A 15,188-nucleotide genomic window follows, 5' to 3' on the forward strand; every position below is an offset into this window, starting at 1 on the left:
TAATAAGTTTAGGTATATCAGGTAATGATGGAATATTGCTTTGAGTCCACTCCAAATGTCCCTGTCAGGGACAATAAAGTATTTTAATTTCATATTTCATTTCACTCACTATTATGGATTTTTGCAATATATTCATAATTAATTTGAACATTTGTCATTCATTTTTATTGTGTTTATTTATGTATTAATGTAAAGAAGAAGAAGAAGAAATAATTCCACATCAAATAAGCATGGAATATATATAACCATTCAACTTTGCTGTATGAAAATCTGTTGTGTTCCACAATATAAAGAGAATGATACAGGGTCAGAATTATGCTAGGATGAGTGACTGATGAATCCTTTTGTAATGAGGTATTCAAACAAGGAAATAAAAATCAATATCTGTATACATACATTTTAAGAGGGTGACCTCCAGTATGAGAATGGTGTGAAGTGTTGAACCGCCCAGCTGAAGGCCAAAAGGGGAGATGGAGCATGTGACCTCTTCAAAATGTGAAATTTAATTCCAGAACTCCAGGTGACTGAACACGACATCATACTAACCCAGCCAGAGATCCATAACATCCATATGAGCCCTGCAGAACAGATGGGTTTGGGTTTAGTAAAGTGGTTTGACAGCTGACAGGCAATCTTCAGATTGTGAGAAACAGGACTATTGTGAGCTGGAAGTACTTACAGCTTCCGTGAGGGCTGGAATAGAGTCGTCGTACCAGCTTCATTGATCAACAAGAAGATTGGGAATGTCGCTTTCAGGGTAGCTGTATTGATTTTGTCATGTCACAGATTTACTGATTCGTCCAGTTTCGTTTATCCGGGCAACACAAATAAAATGAATCTGTTAGAGTTTATTAATTATAATCAATTATATATGAGTTTTGATTATTACCATCATACCAGTGTCTCAACTTTTTAAAAAAACATCACTGTTCCAAATGGTTAGTGATTAGCTGATATACATCAGAACTTCTGTGTTTAATCCAACGCTTCAGTCACAGACTCACAGACTTTTTTACTCTATTTTGAACCCCTGACAGATGATTTCAACCAATTTATATGTGTGAGGTAAAAGAAAAAAGGAAAGCGAGAGACAGAGACAGAAAGAAACAATGGGGTAATGGAGAGAAAGACTGTATGATGGTGAGTAGGATGTGCAGTGACCCATGTAGAGGAGGTGGCAAATTGTTTGAGACAGGACTTTATTCAGTACTGAAGATGTTATGCTTACATAGTTACAGTCATTTGGCTGGTGATTTATGCAGCAGTCATGCCTAATCTGCTGTTAAAAAGTAGTTTAACTGGAAATGTGTTATTTTGAAATGGAGCACAAGACAAAAACTATTACTTAAAATAATAATAATCATTCTCCAAATAACAGAAAAGATGGGGAGTGTTGGAAATGTGTTGCAATTCTGTTTGATGTCAGTAGTGATGCAGAAATTGAGCACTTCTTAAGTACTTCAGGATTAAGTGCTGTAGAGATGTGGGAACTCGCTGGTTTGTAGATTTTTCTTTCCCCTGGGTTAAACCCCACATCCTAAACCACCAGCACATATTAGGACAGTGCTTTGATTGCATATATTTTTGCAAAACAACATGCTCAGATTTGTGCAAGTTGTCCAAACCAAAGCTTGAACAAGAAATTTGACTCTTCGCGGTGGCCTCATATTTCTAGCAAAGAGGAGGGGAAAGAAGCCACCCTACCACAATACATGTCATATAATCAATCTCTGAAAGGAAAATCTTCTATACTAACAAATAACTACCTTTGCCTTAAGGTTTTTTTAACAACTCTGATTGAACAATCCCTAAATATACCAAACAATGTAAGTATTTGTATGAGAAGTGAAATAAAGGAACATTTTTATATTCCTTGAAATTCTCCAAAATTCAAGAGTGTGTTGAAGTGAAAAGGGTCAGCTGTACCATTGGTGTAAGTCATGAGGCATTCAGATCTGCCCTTAAACACTTGAGCACACAAGCGTGACACATTGATCAATGGGCACGTCTCAAACAGAGGCCGATCTATCCAAGTTAAAGCCACTTGCCAAACGGATGCCGTTTCAGCAGTAATACATCCACCCATGGCAGACAGCCCTAACATTTCGACCTCTTTTCCTGCTGCTAATACAGCCTATCGACATAAGTCACCTAAAAAATGAGAGAGGCAGCTAGATGGAGAGTGAGCGTTCCCCCCATGCAGAGGACAGAGGATATGTGAACTTGATGCTCATAAGGGATTATTAACAATGCAATAATGCATAATGCATTACTAAATAGACATAAGAGAAAGCGAGAAAAAAAGACTGTGAAGAAACACTTGATAAATATTAAAGGAAAATCTACCCAAAATGTTTAATTTTGATCATTTACTCACCCTCATATCATTCCAAAGCCACATGCCTTTCGTTCCTCTGTGAAAAAAAAGCAAAACAAAGAAATCTATTGAAAAATTCATGCAGGTCAGCGAGTTGAGTCGAGAATTTGTAAGACTGATTTCTACACATTCATTCACAAATCAGGGTTCAACACGCTGACAAATTAAACGTTCACTGGAGGGACAAAAATTCAAAGTATGATAATGAAAAAAAATGTCACCATTTGATTTCAGTGTTCAGAGAATAGTGCACTACGACATGAGGCTGCGTAAATAAAACGTATTTTCCTTTTCCGGTGCACTATCCCTTTAAGATCCTTCAGCTCTCTATGGATCCATGCAGTTATTTCAAAATGAATCGTAGGGACTCAAATATGCTTTACATCAACACTTTATTCAACTGTAACATCTCTTCCCTGCTTTCTTCTCTCCTCCTTTCTCTTGTGGCCTCTCCTCTTGCTTGTTTAAAATATGCATGCAATCTTTCCGTCCTTCCCTCTCTGATGGACACATTAGGGAGGATGGTGTACACCAACATGCCATCTGAAGTCCAGCATTTTAGATGCTGTCCCTGTCTATAAAACATTTAAGCATAGTTCTTTTCCCACAGGCACTGCAAAAAGACTTGTAATTAAATGAGCAGCTTGCCCAAAGGATAAAAAACACACCAGTCAATCAGTGCTATTAATTGGTTATAGAGCAATGTTACTGTTAGTGCTGGGCTGTTAAGATTTCCATATGATCCATAAATAATGGAAAGCTTGTGACATTTTCACCCTGAGAACTAAAGAGAAAAAGTGCTGTTGATAGAAGGTCCAGGAGTTATCCCAGAAAGAAACGAGAGCCTTGAGTCTTAGAGTTCGCTAGTGTTTCCTCTACGTGTGCTGCAGATCTGTCAGAGTAAGGTTCTTCTCGCTCCATTCATTTGAGGTTGTGCATATTAGTGTTTGTTGCTTTGTCTTCCTGTGGCATAACAGAAGGGCAGACAATTGCAACATCTTGAATGCTGGAAGCATCAGTGTCGTCTTCTTCGCTCCCTTCGCTACTCTTGGAGGATGCGCTATGCACCAGAGAATTCATTTTATGGCTGTAGAGGTCTCCTATATGAAGAAAAGGCATGCTGGGATGTAACTGTTTCTCATCCTCTTGCTGGAGCTGGTCGGACTCCACCAGGGCTTTCTGTCTCTGATAATACTTGGAGAACTTGTTGAAGATGATGGAGATCGGAAGGGCGACTACAAGCAGGCCGCAGATGATGCATAAGGTGGCGACAAGTTTCCCAGCCAGCGTGACAGGATACGTGTCGCCATATCCCACCGTGGTCATGCTGATTGTCGCCCACCACCAGCCCACCGGTATGGTCTGTATTTCCGACTCCTCATCTTCTTTCTCCACAAAATAGATTAGCACTGAGAAAATAGAGATTCCCACAGAGAGGAAGAGGATGAGGAGTCCGACCTCGTGGTAGCTGTGACGGAGAGTCGCCCCGAGCGAACGAAGCCCGACCGAATGCCGCGCCAGTTTGAGGATGCGAAAGATTCGCATGAGGCGCAGGATCTGCACAACCCTCCCCATGTTCTCAAGCTCCTCGCTTTCCTCAGCGTCGACAGTTTCGAAGGCCAAAGTGGCGTAAAACGGAACAATAGAGGCGAAGTCGATGATGTTTAGCGCATTGCACAGGAATTTGCACAGGCATGGTGTGACAGCTAACCGTAGGATGAACTCGATGGAGAACCAGAGGACACAAAAGGTCTCGAACGCAGCCAACACTGGGTTCTCCACCTTCTTCTCATTAGGACGCACCCCGTTGAACTCAGGCATGCTGTGAACGCACATGGCGGCGATACTCATCAGTACCACACTCAGCGAAAACACCGCCATTATTTTAGCAGAGCACGAGTATCCAGGGTTTTCTAGTCGCAGCCAGAGTTCCTTGCGCATCTCGGAGCACCAGGTGCCCTCGAACTTTTCCATGTCTTTGTCAAATGCTGATAGCTCCTCCATGGATGAGTCTAAGCTGTCCTGCAGCTGGTTCTGCGGGTCATCATCGTTTCCAGAGTCGCGATCTCCTGCGCATTCTTTCTGTTCTTGAAATCGATTGCTACAGCAAGTATCCAGGTGAAGCTCCTTGATTCCCCAGTATTCCAGCTCCTGGCTAAAACTAAACACACACAATTGTTCCATCAGGTGGATCTTTCCAGTACGATAGAAGTTCAGAACGTAGCGGAAAAAACATGGATTGCGATCAAAATAATACTCTCGTTCGGCCTCGGCGTAGTCGTCGCAAAGTTGGAGAATAGCGGCCTCTGAGCTGCAGTAGAGCAGTCGGGCCAGCCGCGTGTGGGGGAAGCGTTGGAGGACCACCCGTTCCACTTGCTGCTTAAAGCCGCCAACGTTGAGGTTGATGAAGCTCTCCTCTGGCCCTCGACGGTGCAGGACCTGCCCATACAGCATGATGGATGCCAGAACATGAAGGAGTAAGTGGGACTGTTGGGCTTAGCAGGATTGGTGAAAGACTAATAGTGGTCAGCTATGGCTTCATTCCTATGACGGAGGAAAAGAAAAGTCTGATTAGCACTTTAAGAAGAAAAAGTTGCTATCGAAAAAGTATTTTTTCCGTACTCTTGCCATAGTCTGCTGTACTGTTCCCAACTGTATGACATGACAAAAACTTAATCAGATTTAAATACAGAGACAGACAGATAGCTAATCTATTATATACTGCTTCTAACTGTAACAACTGTGATGGGATAAAAGCATTCTGGAGCCCAAATCTGCCTTTATAGCTGCTAATGGATATTGATTCTGTACAGTGTCGTAAACAAATCCTCAGTGATCATTATGAGCATTTTAACACTAACACTGACTTTTTCTCCCAGCAGAACCGCTGGGCACTTCAGCAAAATCACATCAGAATTTCAGGACATTTAGTGAACACTTGACAGTTGTGACGCGCAGAGCTTTAGTGGGGTTTGGAAAATAGACATTCTTATCATGAAATTATGAGACATTTACAGTATGGTCTAAAGTCAAAGACCACTAATGAAAATGCTTGTATTTTATAATGCCAAGCCAACATGATCGAAGTTGAATTTACATTTTAGAAAAACATCAGCATACAAATATTAGCGACAAGTGACATGAATACTTTTTGGTTTTCAAAAAGCATTTGGTTTGTCACTCTTCTGCTCTATTGACATCAGCACAGCTGCATGAGCTCCACAAGTTTTGTGTATGATCATGTTCACCAGCATAATTCGAGAACCATCCAAAAAATAGAAGCATGATTGTCACAAATATAGGTGACAATCTACTTATTTGATGACATGTGGTGCAGAAGCCTTAATATTTCTTGTTTATTTAAAAGTCACATTGCATTTTTTCAGTTTATCCATAGGTGTTTTTTAAAGTTTGATTTTTGAAAATGGTTCAGACTTTTAGACCTCACTAATAATTTCAACTTGTACCACATAAAACGTCACAGAATATTTGACTGCAACAGAAAAACAGCATTTACACACCTAAAACATTTAAGTCTTACATTTGTGTACAACAACAAAAATTGAATAACATAGATAATTGTTAAGAAGTTTCTTGAAGAAAGCACGGGGTAGAAGTGCGCGCGCTCTGTTGGTCGAACTCCAGCACCAAGTTTAAAAAACAACATTACGAAACCCAAACTACACATTAGCAAAGATCACATTTTACCTCTTTTCTGATGGCATCAGTGGACTGCAAAGACGTTTGGTGTGGATATTGCCATCCTCCAGCGCCTTTCTTGGTCAATCCTTGCCCGGTGTGTGCTCGTACGCAGTATTTGCCCCATGTCCCGCGGCGGACTGTGTCGGGTGGGACAGTTGGCACATAGTGTGCCGCTAATGCACTCGTGGTGCCTCGGGGCAGCTGCGCGTCCGTGCGTCACTGGCCCGTGGCAACTAGTGCGCGCTTGCGCTTTGCGTTTGAGGACGCGCCTCTCAAGCTCCACGGTGCGGCTTTTCCCCTTAAGCATTAGAGGTGAAACGGGAGGGACAAATGATAGAGTGAAAAATAAGCAGGGAGAACAGAGGGATGAAAGCGAGGCTGGAGGGAATACTTCGGCCACCCGTGAAGGGCAGCTAAAGGATTAGAAAACTAATAAAAGACTGAGATTAAATATCCCTCGAGTTTAATGAGAAAGAAAACCGTCAGAGGAAAAGGACAGCTATACTGAAAAGTTTGAGGGGAAAGAAGCATTAGCGTTTTGAGATTTAGAAATATTTTGAACACAAATGGATAAGAGCATAGACGTATTGCAAGTAGTTTAAAGAGTGTCAAGTCATTATAACATGTAAAAAGCAAGTGCTTGTCAAGACGTTCTCTTTCCCCAGAAGCAGGTGGTTTTCTTCCTCTCACAGCAGCACCTGTCGCACGTGCCGAGAAGAATTGACAGATAATGCCCTCTAGAGGCTGTCACGAGTTAATGCAGACACCTCTTCAATATTGCTATATAAAACATGTATTTTTACATTCATTGTTACCACCAAGTAAGTTACTTGAGTCAAAAAGAAAAACAAACTATTATTGTCCAATAGTGCATAACGTCGTCACTTATGCTCAGCGACAAAATCTCAGAAGGGTCTTAACTCGGCACCGACTGTAGAGGGCAGCATTGCGAGACTGCTATATTCTAAACCTCATGCTAGCGTTACTTCTGCCAAAGAAAGATATTTTAAAATATATTCTTTAAAAGGTTCAATGGGCAGGTGCCTAAAATTAAATATGTAAATTGTTCAAATCAGTTCAAATCAGAATGGACACAAGTGAACAGGAAAGTTTGAGATAAGATGTCTTTTCATAAATAAAGTAGATTTTATTTAAGATCAAACATTAGAACAACAATTTGCCAGTTAGTGCTAAAATAACAGGAGACACTGAATCAGTTCAAATGTTGTCCTTTCTTAACTATAAAATGTCTACACACATGCAGTATAACATTAGACCGACTTATTCATAACGTTTCAAAAAATTAAAACTCACACTTTCATTAATTGCCAAATTGAGTTATGATTTGCAATATGTTTTATAGAGAACGTTATGCATATTTAAAGTGAAAATAATGTAATTATGTACATAAATATTTGAAAATTTCATATAAAAGAGATTGAATGTACAAATATATAAAGGTTAATTAGTTTGAGCATACAAACGACATATATTTTAAGCTTTCTGACCCTATGACAGAGTTTATATCCTACAGTACTTTAAAAAGACATTTGATTGAGCTAGAGCTGAGCTTAGGAAGGCGATGGGAACAATTTATCCCACTGGGGAATGACAGAGAGGACAGAAGCTGTGTTGTGTGACCTCCTGCTCCAAAGCACAGTGCTTACACACACTGCACATCCAGAACTGGTACTCAGATATAATTCTTCCTGTCACTATACAGGTGGGCAACTTGCCCTCGGGCCTGAGAAAAGAGAGAAAATAAAAGACAAAAAGAGAGAGAGGGGTGGGGGGTATTCATTAAGTCAGAATGCATCATCACACATGCTAACCTGTTTTACCAATTTAACAGTTTTATTAACATAATTGGAACCGTTAATTTGCTGCTTCACACGTTTTGTGCGGATTAAACGCCCTTTCACACCAAGAACGGTAACTATAAACAATAACAGTATTAGCATCCACACCAGCAGACGATATTGTTCTGTTTATTACAAGCACGCACTGCAGGTTTTTTTATGAAGCTTTAAATGCTTGAGCTCTTTAAAGCAGAAAGGATTCTGACTGCCAATGCTTTTATCGTTCATCATCTGGGGGAAAAAAGTTCAGAAAGCGATTCCAACAATATTGTTTCACTGTGCCATTATCGTTATAGTTGTGGTGTGAACTCTGCTATTGTTTTATATTTAGAATGATTTTACAACTACCCCTTTGTCAGTATCATTATAGGTATGGGCTTTTTTACTTGTATTCTCATCACATTATGGCAAAGTATACCAAAACAGGAGAACTTTGCTAGCAGAAACAAATCTAATGCATTGAATTTAGTCAATTCATGAAATAATTTTACCCTGTAAATGTGTGTAATGTGTATTTGTCACTTAGGGGCTTTGCAAAGAAGCTAATGGAGAGTTTTAGTGAGGAAAATGAGACTACTAAAGTTTGGAGTCAGTCGATTTTGTTTGTGTGTGTGTGTGTGTGTGTGTGTGTGTGTGTGTGTGTGTGTGTGTGTGTGTGTGTGTGTGTGTGTGTGTGTGTGTGTGTGTGTGTGTGTGTGTGTGTGTGTGTGTGTGTGTGTGTGTGTGTGTGTGTGTGTGTGTTTAAAAAGCAAGGATCCATTAAATCATCAAAAGTGACAGTAAAGACTTTTACATTGGTACAAAAAAATATATATTTTAGGTTGACTTCTGAACTTTCTATTCATCTAAAATTCCTATTCATCTAAGTTTCCACAAAATATTTTTAAAAACTACATTTATAATTTTGATTGCCACTTTAGCACCTGATCAGCATATTAGAATGATTTACTGCCGACAAGTTTAGCTTTGCCATCATAGGAATAAATTACATTTTATAATATATATTTAAAAAAACATTTTTTTTTTAATTGCAATGTCTCAAATATAACTGTTTTAACTACTTAGCCCACATAGTTAAGTAGAAAAAATCAAATGCAGCCATGATGAGCATGTGAAACCTTTTTTCATAAGTCATACTTTGTTTTCGTAAGTTGAACATGGAAGGCAGTCTGGAAGAAGCTAGATATTTTCCTTTATAACATGTTAAATATGGATATTGTTCTTACATAAATCATCCCTTCGCTTCAGAAGGCCTTTAATAACCCCCGGAGCCGTGTGGATTATGTTTATGATGGATGGATGCACTTTTTTGAGCTTCAAACTCGTGGGCCCGTTCACTGCCTTTATCAACTTGGAAGCGTCAGGATATTTATTAATATAACTCCGATTGTGTTCATCAAAAATAAGTCATATACACCTAGGGTGGCTGTCGGGTGAGTAAATCACGGGGTTATTTTCATTTTAAAGTGAACAAATCCCACTGTTTTTCTAGAGCTTACAGAACTGTGCTTATGTAATAATCTGAATGGTCTGAAAAATTCCAGTTATCCAGCACACTGCAGTGACACAAGCCTAAGACACTGACCCTTACGCCTGATCTCACACTATTTAACACTTGCGTTGTGACCTCACAGCTGCGTCTACAAGCCCTAACAAAGGATCCGCCTCAATTATGGGTTAAACGGGGCCTGAGTTTCCAGCGGTTGTATGTTCAGTGAGGTTAAATAGCACATCTGGCCATTACGTTTCTGGCTTACCCGTCAGTAAGGCTGTCTCGCTGGCTTTGCCGGGTGTCTCGGGGGCTGTGTTTGGTGAAGATCTCCAGGGCCAGGTCTTCATAAAGCTGCCTCTGCTCTGGAGTCAGTGTTTCCAGAGATTCCAGCTTAATAAAGGCACGTGAGCATGTACCAAATGCACAATTAGCAGATGAGCAGATGGCTAGCAGAGAGTAAATCTCCACAGCAGGAATAATATCCTCATAATCACGGAGATGGAGAGCTAAAAAGGAAGAATAAAGTAATGATTGGATTGCTGTACACTTGAGGAACAAAAGATTTTAATGAGAGGTGTTGCTGCCGCAGTCATCTAAAGCTTACTAAAAGGAGAATAATTTAATAACACTTTCAAATATGTTTTTTATTCAATCTCAAAATGGATAGACATTTTTCATACTGTACATTATAATACTGTGATGTCTAAATTCACTTTTCGCAATTTTTTATTTTATTTAGGCAAAATGTTATATAATTTTTAAATTGGCCATTTATAGGTTCTCTGTAATAACATTAAAATAATTACCAGCTTAATATTATTATATTTATTATCAGAATTTCATATTAGTGAATCCCTAACTTAAATAATTTTTAATAGCTCATTTTAAAGACTTTAATAGAATTATGCAATGAAAGCACAGCTAACTGAAAGACAAAAACATCAACACACACATACAAGCATACACACCTCTTTTCCAGGTGGTCCTGGATATGATGTAATTTGAGGTTTACACATTTTGTCTAGACTTTCGTGTAAGCAAACAACTTTTAGTAAGACTGTACGTGTGGACGGAACGCTGTAAAGGCTTCACTTTGAGTTTGTTTTCTCTGTTCAGGTGAGCGATTTAACACTTTATGTGCGCAGACAAAGCCAGACGTACCATGCATGCATTAATACACACATTTTCAGACAAAGATTTACAATCCTCAGAATATTTTCATATTATAATTCATATGCACATCATTACTGTGGTCTGATGCAAACTGAGAAAGTGTAGGAGGTGATAATGAAGTTGTTCATATACACCACATAGGACTAATGACTTTGTTTCACAGCTATTTGTTTGTTTTATATTCTAATTGGAGTGCAAAATATGAGAAGTGAGTGATTTACATATAACAAATACACACTCGACGGCCACTTTATTAGGTACACCTTGCGAATACTGTGTGCGTTGGACCCCCTTTTGCCTTCAGAACTGCCTAAATTCTTTGTGGCACAGATTCAACAAGGTGCTGTAAATATTTTGGAGATTTTGGTTTTAATTCATATCCATACCAATACTCAGGTAGGCTGTGCTATTTAAACTATGCTTAATTGGTACTAAGGGGCCCAAAGTGTGCCAAGAAAAATATCCCCAACACCATTACACCACCAGCAGCCTGAAACGTTGATACAAGGCAGAATGGATCCATGCGTTTATGTTGTTTATGCCAAATTCGGAATTGCTACCATCTGAATGCTGCAGCAGAAATCGACACTCAAACCAATCAATACAATTTTTGGTGAGCATGTGAGAATTATAGCCTCAGTTTCCTGTTCTTAGCTCACAGAAGTGGCACTGGTGAGTCTTCTGCAACTGTAGCCCTGAATCTGCTTCAAGGTTCACCATGTTGTGTGTTCAGAGATGCTCTTCTACATTCCTTGGTTGTTACTGTTCTATCAGCTCAAACCATTCTGGCCATTCTCTGCCCACAGAACTCCCACTTACCCTTTTAAAAGGATACTTCACCGCTTTTTCATATTAAACTATGTTATTCCTTTAACTAAAACGAGTTGATACATACCTCTCTCGTCTGAGTGCGTGCACTTAATCTTTTTGGCACATGGTGACAGTCTGTTAGCATTTAGCTTAGCCCACTAAGCCCAGTTCATTCACTATGGTACCAAACAGAGATCAAGTTAGAAGTGACAAAACACCTCCACGTTTTCCCTATTTAAATAAAGTTACACGAATAGTCGAACGATCAAGTATGATGACATAAATTAAAACGTGGCGCTTTTCTAAGCGGATTAAAAAGGAGAACTATTATGTATGGCGGAATAGCACTTCTGAGAGTTCTTCGACTCTGCGCAGTAAAAAGTCCTGCCTGAAACATCCTCCCCCTCCCCCTATTGACAGAAATGAGAGAAGGATGGGGAAATGTGTTTGGTCGCTTCTAACTTGATCTCTGTTTGGTACCATAGTGAATGAACTATGTGGGCCAAGCTAAATGCTATCAGATTGTCACCGCGCGTCAGAGAGATTAAGTACACGCACTCAGACGAGAGAGGTTTGTATCAACTCGTTTTAGTTAAGGGAATAACATAGTTTAATATGAAAAGGCAGTGAAGTATCCCTTTAAGGGCTATACCCTTAAATAGGGCACCATATGTAGTGGTGTCTGAAAACCAGAGTGGACATTATTGAGTGACTCATTCAATGCCATAATGCACTGCAATAAAGAGTGTACAACCGAAGTATACTAGAGAATAGCCATAATGCACTGCAATAAAGAGTGTACAACCGAAGTATACTAGAGAATAGCCATAATGCACTGCAATAAAGAGTGTACAACCGAAGTATACTAGAGAATAGCCATAATGCACTGCAATAAAGAGTGTACAACCGAAGTATACTAGAGAATAGCCATAATGCACTGCAAGAGTGCGTGCTGAATGAATTATCACATCTAACCAGAAAAATCCAGAAGAATCATCATACATCCATCTATCCATTTTCCAAACTGCTGGGTCAAAGTGGCTAGAGCATAATATCATACAGGTTTAATTTTGATTTATTTAACTGATTATTAAATTGTATAGTTAAGGTTTATACATGCTAGTTTCCATGACAGAGCCTTATGCTGTGTTTAGAATTGCCCTCATTCACTGTTCTATACATTACTCCACTAATAATAAGTTGAAGGATTGAATAAAAACAAGTGAATATTGACACTGGAAAGGATTTTGCATAGTTTGTGCTTGCTGTTTAATAATCATTTGAAACTTAGCAAACTGGCTGCTCCAGTAGAAATGTAAAGATTAAAACGAGCATCTATAAACTATTTAATAAACTATTAAAAAGGAATTTATACCTGTATGATATTACGCTGTACCCACATTGGACCAACAGTTTGAAAAATGGATGGATGGATGAATCAGCTGCGGGCACCATCTTCGGGCAAGAAGCTGGAATTCATTTGGCATGACCCTCACAGAGCATTGTGTATTCTCTAGCCGTTGAGGGTACATTAGTTGCACACTCAGGTTTGCGGTGCATTATAGAATTTAATGAGTGCACTGAATGTCCATTGTGGTTTCAGACATCACCACAAATGGCTGTGCCCTCAAATAGTGCCCCAGTTTCAGACACAGCCTTAGTGCTTTAAAGATCGTTAACATTAGGTTACCAGTTGACAAACCTCAACAGATTAATGAATAATGTAAACATGTGGATAAGCTCTTTATATAAATAAATATATAGCATGAGGATAAAACAAATGTGGATAAGCTATCACAATTCATTGGGGTTTTATGTTGGTCACCTGTCCTCATGGCTGCGTCCACCTTGCCATCATACAGCTGTCTCTGTGCAAGCAGGAAGAAATGATAGGCCTCTGCCCCACGCCAGGCGTCATCCAGGATACGGCTGTCTGAAGACGTCTCATCTTCCTCTAACAGCCCCGCTAATGCACTGGTAGCCTGAAATAAATCACACACACAAATTACCCACCACCAGGCTGTAAATGAGCCCTTCATCACAACTGATTTCCTGCCCCTCTGATGCTGTCGGACTCTGAGTCAGGCTGCAGCTGCAGACCACAGCACCGAGAGTAACTTAACTACCCCAGCTTTTTGCAGGATAGAAAATAGAAAAATCACAAGTGAACTAAATCTGTACCAAATCTAAACTACATCCAGCAAGTAGAGCATTTGGAAACAGGAAACGTTTTATGCATGTGCTGTATGAGGATGTTTGAACATTACCTCTGATTTCTTGCCCTTGGTTTTGCTTTGCTGTGAGCTCTTGATCTGGGTGTGGAAGTTCTCCACCAGCAAGGCAGCGAGCACATACAGCTTCTTCACTCGCAATGGTCTCGTTCTCTTTTTTGCCTCGTCTTCAGCGATCTAAGGTGAAACAGAGTGTCATCTAAAAAATATTTTACAGTTACAAAAATGTAAGTGAAATAACACTTGAACTGCACTTATAAAGCATTTATCTTTGTTAATGTTAATTTCAACATTTACTAATTCATTAGTAAAATCTTGTTAACATTAGTTAAAGCTACACTGTGTAACTTTTTTAGTTTATTCTTAGCTAAAAACACTTAGTTCTTTTAAAAATATATGTGCTCATTAATGTATATTTACTTCTTTGAAGTAATAAAGTATTCTCGTAAGTTTATAATATGCCATTGAAAATACATACGGGTGAGGGGTTCGAATGCCGGTCGCCATGTTGCCCCTCCATCTTAAAAGTACATTAGCAAAAGAGGGACATACCCGTAAATTCAAGCTTCGCTTTTCGTTTTTTAACACTCGATGGCAGTCATGAACGAGGTCTAACTGGAAGCCATGTTAATCTTGGACTAAATCAGCCACCGTAGAAATTAAGATGAAATCGGAATTGAGAGGAACAGAAACTAATATTCAATGGATTGTCATATACATTTACACCACTAGATGGGGGAAAATATCACACAGTGTAGCTTTAATGCACCGTGAACTAACATGAACAAACCTTGAACAGCTGGATTTTTATGAACTAACAAAGATGAACTAATACAGTAACAAATGTACTGCTCATGGTTAGTTCATTCATGTTAGTTAATACAATAACTAATGTTAACTAATGACCATTATTCTAAAGTGTTACCCAAAATTGGTTTAAATAGACACAAAACAATTTTTTTTTTCCTTCATTATATCATCATAATTTTTTGCAATTTTGTCTAGTGGAGCAAAAATGTAACATTACCTTTAAAAAGGATCTATTATACTTTTTTTAGATAAAAAAAACATTATACATGTTTTCTTTAGTGTATAATGTGTCTGTTTGAGCACCAACAAGGTCTGCAAATTTACAAAGCAAATTGAAAAAGTCCACTTAGTTATTCTCTATATCAGTAAGAGAATAACAATGTTTCAGAACGTCCAGAAATCAAACTCAATTTGCAGTCTTGACTTTTCTTCCGGGAATGAACACGTCACAATATTCCCCTTTCAAGGCATAAAAACATAAAGTGGTTGACCAATCGAGCCAACATTGCGCTTTAAGGAAGGAAGGGCTTAACCCTTAAACGCATACATCAGATCTTTAGTGACCTGGTAAGTCATTCACTACCCTAAAGCTAGACATCAACCTAGTATCAACCCAGTATCCCTAATCCATTCATTATAAACAATATGACAAGGGGGAAAAAAATTATAAATGAATGCTTGTTTTCCCATTCATCCAAGGTGTATAACAGTGCAAGTAAAAAAATGTTTGCACA

General features: G+C 39.0%; 2 protein-coding genes across 4 annotated transcripts in view; both read right to left on the reverse strand.

Annotated features, from left to right (window-relative positions):
- Positions 1–283: 283 nt before the first annotated feature.
- On the reverse strand, positions 284–6,500 carry kcns3a (potassium voltage-gated channel, delayed-rectifier, subfamily S, member 3a). Of its 2 annotated transcripts, XR_010898637.1 has the most exons (4): positions 6,086–6,500; positions 2,378–2,414; positions 680–791; positions 284–578 (listed from the first exon to the last, which is right to left on the reverse strand). XR_010898637.1 is itself a non-coding variant. In XM_067421056.1 (2 exons), exon 2 carries the CDS (start codon positions 4,829–4,831, stop codon positions 3,299–3,301), a length of 1,533 nt encoding a protein of 510 aa, XP_067277157.1. In that variant the 5' UTR covers positions 4,832–4,921; positions 6,086–6,500; the 3' UTR covers positions 2,673–3,298. The 2 variants fall into 2 exon arrangements, 1 of the variants encoding a protein (XP_067277157.1); XM_067421056.1 differs by lacking the exons at positions 284–578; positions 680–791; positions 2,378–2,414 and adding an exon at positions 2,673–4,921.
- A 703-nt stretch (positions 6,501–7,203) lies between these two features.
- The window catches only part of wdr35 (WD repeat domain 35), a 29,410-nt gene continuing 21,425 nt past the window's right edge, over positions 7,204–15,188 (reverse strand). For both annotated transcript variants that reach the window (XM_067421645.1, XM_067421644.1), the window contains 4 exons: positions 13,681–13,821; positions 13,239–13,395; positions 9,696–9,936; positions 7,204–7,823 (listed from right to left, as the gene is read on the reverse strand). In XM_067421645.1, the coding sequence (XP_067277746.1) occupies positions 7,673–7,823; positions 9,696–9,936; positions 13,239–13,395; positions 13,681–13,821 (690 nt within the window). In that variant the 3' untranslated portion in view covers positions 7,204–7,672. The remainder of the gene's footprint in view (positions 7,824–9,695; positions 9,937–13,238; positions 13,396–13,680; positions 13,822–15,188) is intronic.

This window comes from Pseudorasbora parva, chromosome 17 (genome assembly GCF_024679245.1).
Source record: "Pseudorasbora parva isolate DD20220531a chromosome 17, ASM2467924v1, whole genome shotgun sequence".
NCBI lineage: Eukaryota > Metazoa > Chordata > Actinopteri > Cypriniformes > Gobionidae > Pseudorasbora > Pseudorasbora parva.